This window comes from Numenius arquata, chromosome Z (assembly GCF_964106895.1).
Source record: "Numenius arquata chromosome Z, bNumArq3.hap1.1, whole genome shotgun sequence".
Lineage (NCBI taxonomy): Eukaryota > Metazoa > Chordata > Aves > Charadriiformes > Scolopacidae > Numenius > Numenius arquata.
The window spans coordinates 3,818,203-3,838,005 of record NC_133616.1 but is presented as its reverse complement, the minus strand read 5'-3'; the positions used below and the strand labels follow the sequence as shown (position 1 = coordinate 3,838,005).

General features: G+C 46.0%; 1 protein-coding gene across 1 annotated transcript in view; it reads left to right on the top strand.

Moving 5' to 3' along the window:
- Positions 1–19,757, top strand: part of KATNAL2 (katanin catalytic subunit A1 like 2) — a 35,098-nt gene extending 15,341 nt beyond the window's left edge. Inside the window, exons 9-16 of the mRNA XM_074166184.1 lie at positions 548–646; positions 1,150–1,213; positions 2,711–2,829; positions 6,471–6,562; positions 8,488–8,598; positions 17,555–17,717; positions 19,195–19,297; positions 19,618–19,757. Of these exons, the coding sequence (XP_074022285.1) occupies positions 548–646; positions 1,150–1,213; positions 2,711–2,829; positions 6,471–6,562; positions 8,488–8,598; positions 17,555–17,717; positions 19,195–19,297; positions 19,618–19,757 (891 nt within the window). The remainder of the gene's footprint in view (positions 1–547; positions 647–1,149; positions 1,214–2,710; positions 2,830–6,470; positions 6,563–8,487; positions 8,599–17,554; positions 17,718–19,194; positions 19,298–19,617) is intronic.
- The last annotated feature ends 46 nt before the right edge of the window (positions 19,758–19,803 follow it).

Genomic DNA, 19,803 nt, shown 5'->3' with positions numbered 1-19,803 from the left:
TTGGAGCGGGGCCGGAGGAGGCCACGAAGATGCTCAAGGGCTGGAGCCCCTCTGATGTGAGGACAGGCTGAGAGAGCTGGGGGGGTTCAGCCTGGAGAAGAGAAGGCTCCGGGGAGACCTTATAGTGGCCTTCCAGTTCCTAAAGGGGCTACAGGAGAGATGGGGAGGGACTCTCGATCAGGGAGTGGAGCCACAGGATGAGGGGGAATGGTTTTAAATGGAAAGAGGGGAGATTGAGATGAGATGTCAGGAAGAAATTCTTTGCTGTGAGGGTGGTGAGACCCTGGCCCAGGTTGCCCAGAGAAGCTGTGGCTGCCCCATCCCTGGAGGTGTTCAAGGCCAGGTTGGACGGGGCTTTGATCAACCTGGTCCGGTGGGAGGAGTCCCTGCCCAGGGCAGGGGGCTGGAATTGGATGATCTTTAAGGTCCCTTCCAACTCCAACCATTCTATGATTCTGTGATTCCTAACTGAGTCAAGTGTTTTACTTTCATTACCCTAGTGCAGAAGAACTTAAGTTTTACTAACAGGATGCGATGTGTGTTGCAGGACATTTATCTCCATAATCCAAATGTGAAGTGGGATGACATTATAGGACTGGATGCAGCTAAAAGGCTAGTCAAGGAAGCGGTTGTTTATCCCATAAGGGTAAGGCACTAAATAGTTCTGGGCTCGTTAGCATATTCCTTGTCGTTACAGTGGTGTTTTAGAGTTCTCAGTATTTCAGTGCTTTTGTAGCAGTTCATATTAGAACTGTTCCTGTTTCATCTGACAATGGTGTATGCAGTCTCCTATAGGAACATTGCCTTTCAGTATTAAAATTATAAGTGTTGGGTCCTATTCTTTGGCACCTTTGGCAATGTAAGAGGTGCTGGATTTGGCTTATATGAACACCATGGGAAATGACTTGTAGGAGAGAACATCAAACCAATTGCATTTGAAAAATGCACTTAAAACAGATTTCAAATGGTAAATAGAGTGTTTTTCTCAGTACTCAGATCATATATATTATGTTGTTTTGGAGTGGTTTTATCCCCCTCTCTTCAAATGTCTTACATTTCCTAAATGCATGGGGTAGGGGGTTAGAATCCCTTGCATCTTTTAATACATGATACATTTTTAATCCCTGGTTTACTTTTTCCTTTCCACAGTACCCCCAGCTGTTTACAGGCATTCTGTCTCCTTGGAAAGGATTATTGCTGTATGGACCACCAGGTATGGAGAGTTTTATATACTGTATCAGCTCGTTTATCGCTGCTTCTGCTTTTGTCCCATGGATAAATCATTGATGCTAATTAGATCAAGTGAATTAATAAAGAAGATGTTCTGTACTGTGAAATAAAAGGAGACAACGTTGCATGATTACGTCTGTCATCTCTGACACTCAAACAACTCCATTTGCCTTTCTCACAACTATTCCAGTGACTATTTCTACACTTGAATCTTCCACAAACAGTATTTATACTAAACATTCAAAGGAGTGAGAACTCATATCGCTGTTTTTACTTACTAATCAAGTTTGACTTGACCTGATCTTACAAAATGTGAATAAATGTGGCATGGACTCACCTTCTTAAGGAAAATGTACTTTCTTTCTTCTACATTTGAGGGTTCTTTTGGAAATGGGGTAGAAGTTTTGCCCTCTGCTGTGCTAGCTGGGTGTTTTCCCCATGACAACACCTTCCTGGCCTGTATCAGGAACAGTGTGGCCAGCAAGACTGGGGCAGTGACCATCCCCCTATACTGGGCACTGGAGAGGCCCCACGTCAAGTGCTGTGTCCAGTTTTGGGCTCCTCACAACAAGAAAGACATTGAGGTGCTGGAGCGTGTCCAGAGAAGGGCAACGGAGCTGGTGAGGGGTCTGGAGCACAAGTCTTGTGGGAGCGGCTGAGGGAGCTGGGGGTGTTCAGCCTGGAGAAAAGGAGGCTGAGGGGAGATCTTCTGGCTCTCTACAACTCCCTGAAAGGAGGGTGTAGCCAGGGGGGGTCGGTCTCTTCTCCCAAGGAACAGGCGATGGGACAAGAGGAAATGGCCTCAAGGTGCACCAAAGGAGGTTCAGATTGGATATTAGGAACAATTTTTACACGGAAAGGGTTATTAAGCCTTGGAAGAGGCTGCCCAGGGCAGTGGTGGAGTCACCATCCCTGGAGGTATTGAAAAGCCGGGCAGATGTGGTGCTGAGGGACATCAGTTAGCGACGGTTTTTGTCAGTGTTAGGTTGATGGTTGGACTTGATGATCTGAAGGATCCCTTCCAATCTGGACAATTCTATGATTCTGCCCTTAGACGTTCTTGCCACAGAAGGCATCTTGACCATTTCAGCATGGAGTACTTCAAAATTTGGGGAAAGCATTTGCAGTGCTGTATTACCTGAGTTTCTCCAGACAGTTTGGAGGCCACAGGTGAAGGGTGGTGAGACACTGGCCCATGTTGCCTAGAGAGGTGTTAGATGCCCCTTCCCTGTAAACATTCCAGGTCAGGTTGGACAAGGTTTTGAGCAACCTGATCTAGTTGAAGATGTCCCTGCTCATTGCAAGGGGGTTGATTGCCTTCAAAGGTCCCTTCCCACCCAAACCATTCTATTTTCTATGATTCAATGACGTTTTCTATTTTAGTGGTTTTACCTGACCGATAGTAGGATGAAGGGAATTATTCAAATATTTGCATTTTACTTCTTTAGAGAGTGACTTTCTTCAATGCTGCTGTTTGTAGGTACTGGAAAAACTTTGCTTGCTAAGGCTGTTGCCACAGAATGCAATACAACTTTTTTCAACATATCAGCATCCACCATCGTCAGCAAATGGAGGGGGGATTCAGAAAAACTTGTCCGGGTAAGAATTATTATCTTATTTATTGTACTTTAATAAACATCAGGTTCCTACTTAAAGAACTGGAGTTTTAACACAGAACTGGAAAGTTAGTATTCCATTAATTTTCGTAATCTTTCCCATCTTGGACAAAACATGTTATTTAGGTTCCCAAATTCCCTGCTATTCTTAGTCTTCAGGGCACAGAATTGGCACAGGATTCCCTTGTCACAAAGATCTTACAGTCAAACACAGATGTAATGTTGTTTTAAGGAAGGTGGTTTGATGGTAAATGCATTTTTTGCATATAGACTAGGAAGTAGCATGCATGGCTCAACTGTGGTACAAAAAAATTCAGGGATTCAGGTGTTGCATCCTTGCCCGAAGATGCCCATCCTAAACTCTTTGTAATGTCCACCATTTCGGTGTATGAAATCCACAAATTCTTAGCTTTTCTTTACGCTCATCTCTTAGGGTACTCTTCAGGTAGATACAGAGCTCCAGAAAATGAATAATAGTAACAGATTGTACTTGGCAAATCACAGAATCACAGACTGGCAGGGGTTGGAAGAGACCTTCAGAGATCATCTAGTCCAACCCCCTTCCAAAGCAGGGTCACCCAGAGCAGGTTGCAAAGGAACGTGTCCAGGTGGGTTTGGAATGTCTCCAGAGAGGGAGACTCCACATCCTCTCTGGGCAGCCTCTTCCAGGGCTCTGCCACCCTCACAGGAAAGAAGTTCCTCCTCATGTTGAGATGGAATTTCCTGTGTTGCACTTTGTGCCTGTTGCCTCTTGTCCTGTCACTGGGCACCACTGAGAAGAGTCTGGCCCCATCCTCTTGCTATGCACCCTTTAGATATTGCTCAGCATTGATGAGGTCCCCTCTCAGTCTCCTCTTCTCCAGGCTGAACAGCCCCAAGCCTCTCAGCCTTTCCTCATCAGAGAGATGCTCCAGCCCCTCGATCATCTTCGTAGCCTCCACTGGACTCTCTCCAGCAGTTCCCTGTCGTTCTTGAACTGGGGAGCCCAGAACTGGACCCAGTGCTCCAGATGGGACCTCACCAGGGCAGAGCAGAGGGGGAGGATGGCCTCCCTCCACCTGCTGGCCATGATCTTTTTAATGCACCCCAGGAGGCCACTGGCCTTCTTGGCCACAAGGGCACATTGCTGGCTCATGGGCACCTTGTTGTCCACCAGGACTCCCAGGTCTTTTTCCTCAGAGCTGCTCTCCAGCAAGTCAGTCCCTAACCTGTACTGGTGCAGGGGGTTATTCCTCCCCAGGTGCAGCACCCTACGCTTGCCCTTGTTGAAGTTCATCAGGTTCCTCTCTGCCCAACTCTCCAGCCTGTCCAGCTCTCGCTGTATGGCGGCACAGCCTTCTGGTGTGTCAGCCACCCCTCCCAGTTTTGTGTCATCGGCAAACTTGCTGAGGGTACACTCTGTCCCCTCATCCAGGTCATTGATGAAATGGCATTACAAACATTGTTAATCTCTCTTGTAATTTAGGCAATGTCTGCAACACATAATTATTCTTCATGTGTCCTTTGTCCTTTTAAATGGCACATTTTTCTTCTGACATTCGCCTCCGATGTTATTGATCCTCTTGACGTCTGTCTCAGTAGCTTCCTCGAAGTTTCCCTTCTGGCAGGAGCAGGGATGGGACAGTCTGGTTTTCCAAAAGGGTTTTTGTGAACACACCGCAGCGTTTTGCAATGATACTGAATTTGTGGCATTTCACCTTTAGTTGAGTTTTTGGCAGAATCCAGAAATGAAGTAAGATTGTGTATTGGGACAGCTTGAAGAAAAGGATTGTGTGAATTTATATCCTAAAATGACATGAGGCTGGGACAGGAGTTTTCTGAACTTGTGTGAAGTCTTGGTGGGTTTTGTGGTCATTTGGAAGAACGTTGGCTCCTCCTGTTTTCCTCAGTTCTGAGCTGTATTGGTGTAATTTTATATTTTAGATTTGTAGGAAAATTTTAGACTGGTCACGGACTACTTCGGTCACAACAACCCCAGGCAACGCTACAGGCTTGGGGAAGAGTGGCTGGAAAGCTGCCCAGCAGAAAAGGACCTGGCGGTGTTGGTGGACAGCCGGCTGAACATGAGCCAGCGGTGTGCCCAGGTGGCCAAGAAGGCCAACGGCATCCTGGCCTGTATCAGGAACAGCGTGGCCAGCAGGAGCAGGGCAGTGATGGTGCCTCTGTACTGGGCACTGGTGAGGCCTCACCTCGAGTGCTGTGTTCAGTTCTGGGCCCCTCACTACAGGAAGGACATGGAGCTGCTGGAGCGTGTCCAGAGGAGAGCCACCAAGCTGGTGAGGGGTCTAGAGAACAAGTCATATGAGGAGAGGCTGAGGGAACTGGGCATGTTTAGTTTGGAGAAGAGGAGGCTGAGAGGAGACCTCATTGCCCTCTACAACTACCTGAAAGGAGGGTGTAGAGAGGTGGGTGTTGGCCTCTTCTCCCAAGGGAATAATGGCAGGACCAGAGAAAATGATCTGAAGTTGTGGCAGGGGAGGTTTAAGTTAGATATTAGGAAGAACGACTTTACTCAGAGAGTGGTCAGGCACTGGACCAGCCTGCCCAGGGAGGTGGTGGAGTCGCCATCCCTGGAGGTATTTAAGAAACGTGTAGACGTGGCACTTCAGGGCATGCTCTAGTGCCCGAGATTGTTGGTTTGTGTCTGTTTGTGGGTGGGTGTGGTGTGTGGTTGTGGGTGTTTGTTTGGGTTTGGTGTTGGGGTTTTTTTAAATTTTTTTTTTTTGTTGTTGGTTGGACTTGATGATCTCAAAGGTCCCTTCCAACCAAAAACATTCTGTGACTCTGTGACTCTGTGATACTTGTGACTCTGGGCAAATAATTTAAACCCTGTGCTTCATATCCAAAGTGTAGGAAATTATATATATAATTTTAAATTTGGGTTTTTTTAAGTGTTCAGATTAAAAAGTGCTGGATTAATATATATTGTTAGTGATATTTATTTAAAAACTCAAAGAATTCTTAAGAAGAACTGACAATTTTTTTTTTACTGCTAATATAAACCTCTCCATGTTTACAGAAAAATAGATTAAACTTTTTTCTGAAAAGGGCAGACATGGGTTTTGTGTGTCACCTTAATATTCCATTTTTTAATCTTGATTGTTCAAGCAGTTGATGGGGTTTTTTCACCAGGAAAAACGTAAGAGCTACTTGGTTGTTAGCAAGAGAATCAGTCCATTTTATTTCATCATGGTTCTGCTGATTTTTAATATTTTTTTTCCTCAAATCCTTATTTAAAAAACTACAAATGGAGCAACAACAAAAGACGGATGTTTAATCTCTGATAACAGTTTAGGAGTTCCCAGAATCCTCTGATGGATCACTTTCTTCTATCCCATTATTCGCAGGGTACTCTGATAGGATTTAGCCAGAAAGATTTATACATAAAGACAGGATTACGAGCCTGTGTTCTTTCTATCTCCTTTACAAACCTTTCAGAATTTGAGAGGATTCGGGGACCCTCAGCCTCCCCAGCGCTTTTTCCCAGCAGATACGCCTTTTTGTCCTAGAAGTTTGGAAAGTGGGTACTGTTATTTATCCTCTGTGCCCATGGCCCTTAATGCCTTTTTGTGTTAATTTTCTTGTTAATCTTCTCTTGTCATGTTTCCTCTTCTCTCCAAACAGGTATTATTTGAGCTTGCCCGGTACCATGCTCCTTCCACAATTTTCTTGGATGAGCTGGAGTCAGTTATGAGTCAAAGAGGCACTATTTCTGGGTAACTGATTGTGAGCGCTTCTTCTGGCTTTAGGAAAATATTTGTCCTCCTTTCCCTGCATCTTTTCTGTAGTGTGTGTGTTCAGGTGCTTTAATCATAGAGTGTATCCATTAGAAACAAATCTTCCCCCAAACTAAAGCCTGAGGCTACTCTATAAACTTCAACAGCAGCACAACTGGGCCCCTGAAAGTCCTGCCTTTTAGATTTTATTGACATTATAACTGCTTTGAGCGATAATGGTAATTTTCACGACTTTTTAAGTATTTTGTCTTTCGCTCTGTTGTCAACTTCAGGAGCCTCGCAGTGTGTTTATTGTCAGAATCGGCTCCAAAAGCGCTGCTTCGTGGAAGCCTTGCATGCGCTGGGGGGATTTAAAGAGTGGGATGCAGTGAGTGTTTCAGTCACAGTAGACGAGATCAGCAGAGAAGCGAGCGTGAAAAACAGTCTGCGTGAAGGTTAGCAAAGGACTACGGGTCCAGCAAGACTGTGAAAAGAAGGGAGGTGCAGGAGCATACAACCAGCGGTGCTGCACTTTATTTCCACTTCAAATCCCTCATTTTAGGGATTTTAAATCTCTTATTTTAAAGGCAGTGGGGGTGAAAACCAGATGATTTGTTAGAGGCGAGTAAGAAGCAGCTGATTTTGGGACACTTTGGAGAGGTTACGTGTTGCAGGGTAAGATTGAGCCTACACGGTGGGATGGCATTTTCTTTAACGGGAGAGATCTTGGTGGCATTGTCAGAACTTCCAGATGCAGGATTGGGAGGATGTTGTTATTGTCATCCATGGTGTAGGCAGTTTATTGTTAAAAAACAGATTGCAAAGGTTAGGGATGGGGAAGGAGCAGGAGAAATAGAAAAATATTGTTATAACCATTAGAAATCCATTACAGTGGATTTAATGTACTGCAAATTATATGCTCACAAAGGTTTATAAATAGAATATGCCATATCGTAAAGACACAACTTATAATAATTGTCAGTTAATAGCTATAAATTATGGGCCAAATTTTCCCTTCATATATACTTTTAAAAGCTCTCATTAACATCACGGGATTATATATTCTAATAAAAATTGTTATCTAAGAATATGTAGTTATTTTTACACATCCTGGTTACATATTGACTTGGCACCGATGCGTGGATGCCTTCGTAGAAACAAGCCATTAAAGCCGAATTGCAGCTCTCGCCATCTAAGGCCCTGACGTTTTCTCTGGGTTTGATCCAGGAGTTTCCAAGAACTCCACACCTGGGACCAAGAGTTCAAACTTGTTTTTCCTGAAAAAAAAAAAATGGTTACCTGGAGCATGGCCAGAATTCTTAGCGTTTTGCTTCAGTTCCCCTCCTCTTTTTGAGGAAGGAGTCTTTCTGGGTGGTCACGGCCCCATTTTTAAACTGGTTTCGATAGAGCATATTTTTCTGTTTGCTTTTGATAGAACATTTTGCAAAATATTGAGTTCGGTAGGAGGTATCTTCTTATTCAGTATCGTCTTATGGGCACTTAACATTCACTCACAGGGAAATGCCAGTAGTTGTCCTGAATAGGTAGATGTGTTAGTTATTTAATGAAAACTATCAAATTATTAAAATTCTCTTATATAGATGAATCAATCAAAGCCTTAGCTGTTTTCCAGTAAACATCAACGTTACATGGGGATTAATATGAAGAAAAAAAAATAAAAATAAATACTTTCTTTGGATTCAGTAATAGTGAATTCTCCTCACTTTAATGCACTGAAAAGAGTCCATTTAAGTAATCATTAGAAAGCTTGATTTTAATGCTTAGATGTTGGCTAATGGAGCTTAATCATGCTTTGAACTGGGGCAAAACTGTGGCAAGGGCTCAGTTGCTGTGAACGACACTGCATAAATAAAGATGATTACTTTAATGCACTGGGCAAATAATGTTTCTCTGAATCTTGGTAGCGGTGAACACGAAGGAAGTCGGCGGATGAAAACAGAATTACTGGTGCAGATGGATGGCTTGGCCCGATCTGATGATCTTGTATTTGTTTTAGCAGCTTCCAATCTGCCATGGTAAGAGATCCAGAGAGTACATTTTTGAATACATTTGTATGAGCTTCTAAGCACAGATAAAGATTTTATTTAGACTTTTGCAGAAAAAAAAAAAAAAAAGCCTTGATATTTGGTTAAAGCATTTAAAGATTAATTTGGAGCTTTTACTTTTAAACTCTACAATTCTTGCTATTTGTGCCACATGAGAATAATCCATAATAAAGTCAACATATGCTGGTGCTACCAGCTGCTAATATTTAAAATGGAGTATTTGACTTTACAGGCAAGTTATTTACTATGTTTAAGCTAAGAAGGGTTTCAGCCTGGAACTGTAAGGTGCTTAAAACATCTAGTGCTTAGAAGGATACTCCATAAATAGGAATGTTGGATTTTATTGGTATCAAATGTGAATTTTAAAAGTTGAGGGGAAAAAATTCTTCAGCACACTAAGGATGGGCTTGTTTTTGAAGTTAAGTTTTCATATGTCTGGAACTAGTCTTTGGATTTCTCCCTGGCCTGAGATTCCTCCTGTCCCTGGGCTACCAATCCACGAAATCTCCAGTAGAAGAACATCTTTTCCTGCTGAGAAATCTGCATTGAAAGCAGAGAGGGGAACCTCAGCAAAGTAAACTGTGGAAATTACCTGTTCGGTGAGGGACAGTCTTGGAGGCAGATGTCTGCAGAAATGGTGACTGAGGCATAAGAAGGGGTTTTTCTTGTGGGGTTTTTTTCTTCCTTTCCCTGAAGTACACATGAAAAAGAGAAATACAAAGTGTCTGCTGGGGGCAGAATGGCTGATGGCTAGTGGCTAATGTTTTTGCAGTTTGTTGATCATCATAGCACTGAGGTCTTTCTTGATATCCATGTCCCCAAAGGCACGCAGATCTAGCTGGGCCTATTCACCTCTTACATGTAGAGGTGATCGAGTTAGGAGTCCAAAGAGGAGAAGACCTGTTTCCAGGGAGCTGCGAACTGTGGTTTGGGAAATGTTTGGCGGAACCCAATGGCTGGTGTTCAGAGGAATGACCTTGTGTGAGCAGCAGCTCAGCAGCATTTGGAGTGGCGATACTTGAAAATGGACTGAAAGGCACATTGTTCATTGATGTGACACTAACCTGGCACCACAGTGTGACAGAGCAGGGCATCCAAGAGTGGCTGGGAGCAACTGGAGGCTCTGCACCCAGGCTTCATCCCTGGTTGGGGTGTTGTTTTTCACCATTAGTGATTTTTGGCTGGTTCTCGTGAGGTTGCCAAATGAGATGGGTTGGAAAAGCCTCTCTCTGTGGCTAGAGGACTTCAGACTGCGATCAGGCTGTTGCTGGCTGTAGGGAGTGTCCAAGTCTGAATGACGTGGTGTATCCACAGCTCCTTGCTTTTGAGTACGTATGAAAAAGCATCAGCTTGGTGCTCATGGACACACCACCTAACAATCTCTTGCAAAGTTTGTGGTAACCCCACTCCATCATCTTTCATTAATTTTGTGGGCAGTGTTCAACTCACATAATTTTGATACCTAAGGCAGAAGGCAAGTTTCCCCTGCTATGAGACAGTCAACAGCAGACAACACCAAGCTGAGTGGTGCAGTTGACACGCCTGAGGGATGGGATGCCATCCAGGGGGAACTGGACAAGCTCGTGAAGAGGGCCCGTGTGAACTTCATGAGGTTCAACAAGGCCAAATACAAAGTCTGCACCTGGGCGGGGGCAACACCTGGTATCAATACAGGCTGGGGGATGAAGAGATGGAGGGCAGCGCTGAGGAGAAAGACTTAGGGATGTTGGTGGATGAGAAGCTCAACATGAGCTTCAACATGTGCTGGGAGACCAGAAAGACCCCCGCATCCTGGGCTGCATCCCCAGCAGCGTGGCCAGCAGGGCAAGGGGGGGATTCTGCCCCTCTGCTCCGCTCTGGGGAGACCCCCCTGCAGGGCTGCCTCCAGCTCTGGGGCCACCAACAGCAGAAGGACATGGACCTGTTGAATGGGTCCAAAGGAGGCCACAGAGATGCTGTGAGGGCTGGAGCCCCTCAGGTGTGAGGACAGGCTGAGAGAGTTGGGGGGGTTCAGCCTGGAGAAGAGAAGGCTCCGGGGAGACCTTAAAGGGGACCTACAGGAAAGATGGGGATGAACTTTTTAAGTTCAAGGACTATCACAAGGACCTCTTGTGATAGAACAAGGGGTAATGGAGGGGAGATTTAGACTAGATGACAGGAAGAAATTTTTTACTCTGAGAGTGGTGAGACCCTGTCCCAGGTTGCCCAGAGAGGTGGGAGATGTCCCATCCCTGGAAACATTCAAGGCCAGGTTGGCTGGGGCTCTGAGCAACTTGATCTAGTTGAAGATGTCCCTGCTCATGGCAGTGGGGTTGGACTAGATGGTCTCCAACTAGATGGTTGGAAGGGACCAGATGCCTTCCAACCCAAACCATTCTGTGGTTCTGTGACACAAGAGATGCAGCAATTCAGAGCAATGGCAGAGTCTGTGTGTTGGTTTGAGGGATTTATGCCTTGGACAAACTCACGAATTTAAATCAGTACAAACTCCAAACTTGTGTTACAGTATCTACATGAAAGGAACTGAACAGAATTTGATTTAATTATCCTAAGCTGTGTTAGAAAATTCTGAAAAATAAATAGCTACTCTGTGAGTATTTAAGTTTGAAAGATAATTAATACATTAATAACCCATTCATCTCTTTGTGGTTCATTAATAACGTGCTATAAATGTTTATGTTATTGTAGCATCATTACCCTTTTAGAAAGAGAAACTCCAAGCAATTCATTTACACCTTCCATGGTCTTTTAAATTATCCCATGAGGACCTAAGCTTCATATGTAACGCTGCAGTGTGGCAGTATTAAAAAGGATCAGTTGTCTTTAGAGGATCCATGTATTTCTACTCTTGCACAGAAATGAAAAGTTCAGGGATAGCAATGGGTCTGAAGGTCACTGTGTGGCTGGTGCTGGATGGAGGCGTCACGGAGGTGTGTTAAGCGTGAGGCTGAGCTCCCTCCATACGCTTTGCTCTCTACAGCTCCCTGAAAGGAGAGTCTAGCCGGGGGGGGGTGTGTCGGTCTCTCCTCCCAAGGAACAGGTGATGGGACAAGAGGAAACAGCCTCAAGCTGCGCCAGGGGAGGTTTAGGATGGATATTGGGAAAAATTTCTTCACCGAGAGGGTTGTCAAGTCTTGGAAGAGGCTGCCCAGGGCAGTGGTGGAGTCACCATCCCTGGAGCTGTTTAAAAGCCGGGCAGACGTGGTGCTGAGGGACATGGGTTAGTGGTGGTTTTGTCAATGTTGGGTTGATGGTTGGACTCAATGATCTGAAAGGTCCCTTCCAACCTGGACAATTCTATGATTCAATGATGCTACAAGTCACCCATATGCGTCTTCTTTCTGTGGGTCTGCCTTATTCAACCAATAAACTCTTTCCGGAAATTCATGCAAAAATTACAGAACACATTCTTGAGCATTTTACACATTTGATTTTGGATCAATTCTGAAGTGCTAACTTCCGTAAAATTTGCTTCTCTGAAATGTCAAAGGTGACACAGTTGTTTTTTAAGGTAAATCCAAAAGGACAAGTTTTCTATTTTAGGGGAACTGCTCTGACATAAAGCTGGAAATCTCTGTTGGTACAAGGGTGGCCCTGAGCCACTGGGAGAAGCCAGCTCCTGCTTTCAAAAGTTTTGTACAAATTTCACAGAATCATAGAATGGTTTGGGTTGGAAGAGACCTTAAAGATCACCATATTCCAACCCCCGTGCCATGGGCAGGGACACCTCCCACCAGAACAGGTTGCTCAAAGCTCCGTCCAACCTGGCCTTGAGCCCCTCCAGGGATGGGGCAGCCACAGCTTCTCTGGGCAACCTGGGCCAGGGTCTCACCACCCTCACAGCAAAGAATTTCTTCCCCAGATCTCATCTCAATCTCCCCTCTGTCAGTGTAAAACCGTTCCACCTTGTCTTGTGGCTCCCCTCCCTGATCCAGAGTCCCTCCCCAGCTTTCCTGGAGCCCCTTTAGGGACTGGAAGGGGCTCTAAGGTCTCCCCGGAGCCTTCTCTTCTCCAGGCTGAACCCCCCCAACTCTCTCAGCCTGTCCTCACACCTGAGGGGCTCCAGCCCTCGCAGCATCTCTGTGGCCTCCTTTGGACCCATTCAACAGGTCCATGTCCTTCTGCTGTTGGTGGCCCCAGAGCTGGAGGCAGCCCTGCAGGGGGGTCTCCCCAGAGCGGAGCAGAGGGGCAGAATCCCCCCCTCGCCCTGCTGGCCACGCTGCTGGGGATGCAGCCCAGGATGCGGGTGGCTTTCTGGGCTGCCAATGCACGTTGCTGGCTCATGTTGAGCTTCTCATCCACCAACATCCCCAAGTCCTTCTCCTCAGGGCTGCTCTCTGTCCATTCTCCACCCAGACTGGATTTGTGCTTGTGGTTGCCTTGACCCAGGTGCAGAATTTGCACTTGGCCTCGTTGAACTTCATGAGGTTTGCACAGACCCATCTCAAAAGTTCATTTTGGACTTTGTCAACATCACTCATGGGCAGGCTGGATTTTGCCCTCTCTTAAGCAAATCCAAGCTACAGGTGATGACTGGGTTGTCCAGCAGAAATGTGCCTGCTGCAGAGAACATGCTTTAAGGTATTGCTGAGTGTGTGCTCAGAAAGGTGACTTAGAGGGACAAAAAGACAGAGCCTCGAGCATTTTTGTTGAGGCTCACGGCCTCAAGGAATTTGGGAGTGTCTGCTTCCAGAGAGGTCAGCGGGGTTTGAACCCCCTTTAAGGTCCCAATTATATTTTTACAGTTAATTTTAATGTGTATTAGGTGACGTTCAGCCCGACTGTAAGACCCCAAACTTCAGCTGCGCTTCATATATTTCATAACAAAGTGTCAGAACCCCACGTCCTACAGTCTGAGGTTGTGGCTTCCCAGCACAGGACTGTGCTCTTGCAAACATTTGGTATTAAGCTGGATTTCAAGAGATTTGTTTAACTTGGATCTTTATTGATCATGGGGGAAAAAAAAAAAAAAAAAACCCTAGTCCCAAGCTGCTTTTAGATGAATGAAAAGAAGCCTAAACAAAGCTCTTTACGCTTTCCTAAGCTGCGCTGCAGCTATTGATCTTCCTCTGCAGCCCGCGTTTGCTGCCCAGCCTCGCTTCCTGCTGCTTGTCAGCGAGGCACTCCCTATCGACAAATTACTTGTTGAAATGAGTCAACGTAATTATATAAAATAAAGGCCTAATTAGGGAAGAAACAAAGTGATCCTTAACCACGCAATGAATGTCTCCTAATGTATTAGTGTATTATTTAATTCGACTTCCATTGCAGTGCTTTTCTCCCTCTCCACACTCAGGGTGGGTGAATCACAGAATGGTTTGGGTTGGAAGGGACCTTTGAAGGCCATCTAGTCCAACCCCCTGCCATGAGCAGGGACATCTTCAACTAGATCAGGTTGCTCAGAGCCCTGCCCATCCTGGCCGTGAATGTTTTGCGTGGCCAAGATGGGTTGAAGATCTGGGCTGTGAAATCCAAATCAGATCTGGGATTAGATCTCAGGAAGAAGTTCTTGCTGTGAGGGTGGTGAGACCCTGGCCCAGGTTGCCCAGAGAAGCTGTGGCTGCCCCATCCCTGGAGGGGTTCAAGGCCAGGTTGGAGGGGGCTCTGAGCAACGTGTTCTGGTGGGAGGTGTCCCTGCCCATGGCAGGGGGGGTTGGAACTCGATGATCTTTAAGGTCCCTTCCAACCCAAAACATTCTATGATTAGCCCATAGCAAGCCCTTTCCATCACTCTCAGCAGGAAGGAGAATGGAGGACAGTGTGGGGAAGCCCTCAGAGGAGCAGGAGAAGATGTGGAGTGAGAATAAGCCCTCAGCTAGTGGGGGGATCTCTGCCCAGCCTGTGTGCATGGGAGGACAGGAGGCGGGAAGAGTGAGAAGCTTGTTCGTGGTGCCTTTTCCTCCAGAGCTCTGTGGTGGCGATGGCACTGGCCAGGGATTAATTCTGGAACTATCGGCCCTTGTTGCTGTTTCTGGCTTCACCTCTAGAGTTGTTGAGGTCTCTTAATTTCTGCCTAAAGTAGGTGTTTGTCTTGTTTATCGTCATGAAATTTGTGAGTGAAAACACGGCACGATGCCTCCTGATGTCAACCTGAGGGAGCTCCGAAAAGTCACCTGTTTTATAGGTTCCGTACAGCTTTGGGTGTCTTTTCATGAGCATTTCTTAACGCTTTTATTGGCTGTTGTTTCCGAGAATATTTTGGTTGGCTCGGTGCTTATTGTTCTATTCTGTTAATGTCACTTAACCTTGCATTTCATCACTAACAAAACAATTTAGCAAACCTAAACACTTAAGGTAACAAAAATATTATGGCTTTATTTTCCTCTTTAGCCAACAAGCAAGGTCAGTGTAACTTTTCCGGATAAATAAAGCAAATTCTGTGTATCAGGGGGACTTATTTCCAGAACATGGCAGGGAGCTCATGAAACTGTGATCCTTGGGGACACCCCAGCGGTGCTCTGAAGCAGGAGGAGTGACAGAAAATGTCATCATTTAGAGGATTTGTTGGGTATTTGCAGAGACTCTGGCTGTGGTTGTCCTCTGCCTGCAAGGTGGAGGTTAGAGAACCTCCTCAGGCACCTCTAAAACCCTGAGAAGATCTGCCCTGCTCATGCAGAGGATGGTGATATGGGTAAATAACAGCACAGGGCTTGGTCAGCCAGAGAGTGATTATTTCCAGCCGAGCAAAGCAATTTTGAGAAGAAGTTGAGCTGAAAAATACATCTGGAAGGAGAGCTGGGACTCACAGAGTTCTTTGTCCATTCTGGGCAGAAACCTGTGCAAGAGGCGTTGGCCTGAATGTTGGACGGCATCTTTAACAGCCTAAAAATATCAATAATATCAATATACCAAAAGCCATTGGTTAGTGAAATCATGTGTTTACTTTTGAGGCCTCGATTAGAAGTACTGGGACGGAGCTGAGTGAATTCCAGTTTTTCTCTGAGTTCCTCTTGATCTTCCCTTCCATTGCCGTTGGCTCACTGCATGTGGAACAGCTCTCCCAAAGCGAGAGGTCCTTTTCTGGGGAAGAAGTGCTTCTGCTCCTGCTGAGGTCTGTGGAAATCCTCAACAGGCACCGATACACCTTCAACACGAGCTGGCAACGTGCGCTGGCAGCCCAGAAAGCCCCCCGCATCCTGGGCTGCATCCCCAGCAGCGTGGCCAGCAGGGGAGGGGGGGATTCTGCCCCTCTGCTCTGCTCTGGGGAGACTCCCCCTGCAGGGCTGCCTCCAGCTCTGGGGCCACCAACAGCAGAAGGACATGGACCTGTTGGAGCAGGGCCAGAGGAGGCCATGGAGATGCTGTGAGGGCTGGAGCCCTTCCGCTGTGAGGACAGGCTGAGAGAGTTGGGGGGGTTCAGCCTGGAGAAGAGAAGGCTCCAGGGAGACCTTACAGTGGCCTTCTAGTTCCTAGCTCCAGGAAAGCTGAGGAGGGACTCTTGATCCAGGAGGGGAACCACAGTATGAGGGGGAAGGGTTTTAAATGGAAAGAGGAGAGATTGAGATGAGATGTGGGGAAGAAATTCTTTGCTGTGAGGGTGGTGAGACCCTGGCCCAGGTTGCCCAGAGAACCTGTGGCTGCCCCATCCCTGGAGGGGTTCAAGGCCAGGTTGGATGGGGCTTTGATCAACCTGGTCTGGTGGGAGGTGTCTCTGCCAGTGGCAGGGGGTTTGAACCGGATGGTCTTTAAGGTCCCTTCCAACCTAAACCATTCTATGGTTCTATTTTTTGGGAGCCCATTTGTTTGGTTTTCTTTATCATGTGCTATGCCAGTAGAAAACATTTGCTATTAAAAACCAAGGACAAGTCACCAAAGGTGACAGAAATAAGGTCTGTTGTTGTGCTATGGATCTGTCATGAATGGCGCCAGCAGAGAAAGACTGGTACAGGCCTTGGAAGGATCACAGCTCAGAGCAGTTCCTGGAAGGCACTGGAGACTTTTAGAGCGAGTAAATATTTTGTAGCAGCTATTTCTTCTAGAAAATTGTATGGATGACTGAGGTACTTGTAGACCGTTCCCACTACGCAAGTGACGAGGGATGGACTGGAGCAGGAATTTGTACTCTGTTGTTGGGTTGTGTTACCCTTCGATTCAAACTTGGGGAAAAAATTAGATTGAAGTGAACTGTTTGGATGCTTGAGGGGGAGGAGCTGGCATCTGGGCATCCTTCTGAGGCTCCACAGAGTCTGTGGCACTGGCAAGAAGGGCTAGTTCTAGAGGGTGGTGAAAAGCATTGAGAAAGGAACAGAAAGAAACATTCGCTTTTCTTTCACGCTTCTTTTGTGCATCACAAGCAAGTGAAAATGAAGAGCAGTCCTAAAATTTTGTATTTTTTCTTTTTCCTTCATTTTTTTTTTTAGGTAAAACACCTTGATCAGGGTTGATATTGACAGCATCGTGCTTTTTTGGCTCGCTGACGTATTTATCCAGCCTGTCCGTCCTTCAGATGATCCTTTTCATAAGGATATTTTCCTTTGTGGCTGCATTATTTATAATTTGTATTGCAGGAGCAGTCTCAGCTCAACATCTCGATCTGCCATAAACGTGGCCCTCGCATCCAAGACCTTCAGCCTGTATTTCGTACCCACTAAGCATCCCTCACAAAGTAGCGATTAATTAGTCCCAACAGTGCCCCAGACAATTCGTAGTGTCTCCTTAATAGCAAGGGGAGAAAGGGAGAGGTTGTTACTGATGAGAGATGCTGCAGATGAGTACCAGAACCAGGGAAGAGAACTACAACAGGAATACCCTGGATAATTAATCCTTTTTTTTTTCTTTTTTTTTTTTTTTTTTGTTTGAAATTAGGTTGACACAGTTACAGGTGGGGTTGAAAAGCGTCGGTCCCTGCAGCGAGGAGCTCGCTGTTGACGCCGAGTCTCCCTCAACGAGATGCGCTGAGATGATTCCTCTCCTCGTTTGCTTGCAGGGAGTTAGACTCTGCCATGCTACGGCGGTTGGAGAAGAGGATTTTGGTGGACCTCCCCAGTAAAGAGGCCCGGCGGGCGATGATCCAGCACTGGCTGCCCCCTCTGAGCAACAGCAGAGGAGTGGAGCTGAGAACAGATCTGGACTACTGCTTGCTGGGCCAGGTGAGGCAGCAGAGTGATGGGACAATGCCCACTTGGTGCTTGAGGTCTTTCTGGGTGGGAACAGTCAGCAAGAGTGACAGTTCAAGGACAGGGAACTGCTGGAGAGAGTCCAGCGGAGGCTAAAAAGATGATCAAGGGGCTGGAGCATCTCTCTGCTGAGGAAAGGCTGAGAGGCCTGGGGCTGTTCAGCCTGGAGAAGAGAAGACTGAGAGGGGGCCTCATCAATGCTGAGCAATATCTGAAAGGTGGATGTCAAGAGGATGGGGTCAGACTCTTCTCAGTGGTGACCGGTGACAGGACAAGGGGCAACGGGCACAAACTGGAACATGGGAAATTCCATCTGAACACAAGGAAAAGCTTCTTTCCTGTGAGGGTGGCAGAGCCCTGGAAGAGGCTGCCCAGAGAGGGTGTGGAGTCTCCTTCTCTGGAGACATTCCAAGCCCTACCTGGACGCATTCCTGTGCAACCTGCTCTGGGTGACCCTGCTTTGGCAGGGGCTTGGACTAGATGATTTCCAGAGGTCCCTGCCAACCCCTACCATTCCATGATTCTGTGATGTATCACCCACAGCAGTGGCATTATGTCATGGCAGAAGAGGTCCAGGGAGTTGGGACATCACCTCTGTGGGCAACCATGATGAGATGCAGAGCTGGAGGTAGGACCTCAGCTTGGTTTGAGCCTCCAGCCAAAGGCAGACCAGCGAGACACGGGGCCGAGCGTTCCACCCGGCCGTGGAAAGCACTGGTTTCACGCAGCTCTGCTGGCAAACTGGTGTGTTCTCATCCTCTCTGCTGGGCCAACTTTGCAGCCTTAAATACAGGGAGACTTCCAGCAACAGGATATTTTATCGCTCTTCTCACCAAGCTGGGAGCGCTTCCAATTCATCGGGGTAATGAGCAGTTAATTGTGTGGGGAAGGTTTGTCACAGCTGCACTGCTGCGGGAGAAAAGAGCATTTAGACAGCGAAGAGATTCACTGGAAACCCAGGCTTTCTTCATTCAGCCCTTTGTCACACCCTGAATTCTTTGAAAAGTATCTTGTAAATAATTATTTCTAAATATCTTGTATTTATAGAGGGTCCATTTGGCCCTTTTTACATCTGTTCACGGAGACGATGCTGCTCAGTTTCTGTTTCATAAATGTTAATAAGGGAATATAGTTATTTATTAACAGGGAAGCTGGGAACAGACACAGAAAGGTGGGGTTTACTTGATCTATGGGAAATTGCCCTTTATAAAGAAAATGCCCAGTATTTTCCTTGCTCCTACTGTGGGAAATCAAAACAAGAACAAGCATCATAATAGGTAAACATAAAAATATTATGTGTGTATGTATCTATATACACACACGTATTTTAGACAGGAATAGTCTTTATACATATTTTATATATATATCTATATAAAATATATATGCTTGTAAATGCCATTGCTGTGCGATTTGTAAGCCTGCAAGCTGTAATGTGTCCTTCTGATCCCAGGAAACAGAGGGCTACTCTGGCTCAGACATAAAACTCGTGTGCAAGGAAGCAGCCATGAGACCAGTGAGGAAAATTTTCGACGCTCTTGAAAATCACCAGCCAGGTAACCCCAGCTCCCAGCGGAGAATTCCGTCTGGGAAACGCTGATCTCCTGCTCTAACTCTGGGAATTACAATTTTAGCCCCAGCAGGTGGAGCTCTGTTATCTGCTTAGAAAAGTTTTAAACTTTGTCCTTCTAAAACACCCACCTAAGCTAATGTTTTGGAAAATTAGGGCTTTTTTTAAAGCTGTATCTGTGCTCTGTGCACAAATATAAATTTTTCTTTATACTGTTTTCGTATATTAAGTGTTGCACTAGGCAGGGACATAAACGCATGTCTTTTGATAATAATAACAGTATTTAGTCATTTTTTTTCTCTTTAGGTAACAGTAACTTCCCCGTGATCCGATTAGAGACAATCACAACAGCAGATTTCCTGGATGTCATCGCCCACACCAAGCCATCGGCAAAGAACCTAAGCCAGAAATACACAGCTTGGCAGAGAGAATTTGAGTCAGTTTAAAAAGAAAAAAAAAAAAACCCCAAAAGACTGAAAACTTCCAAGCCTT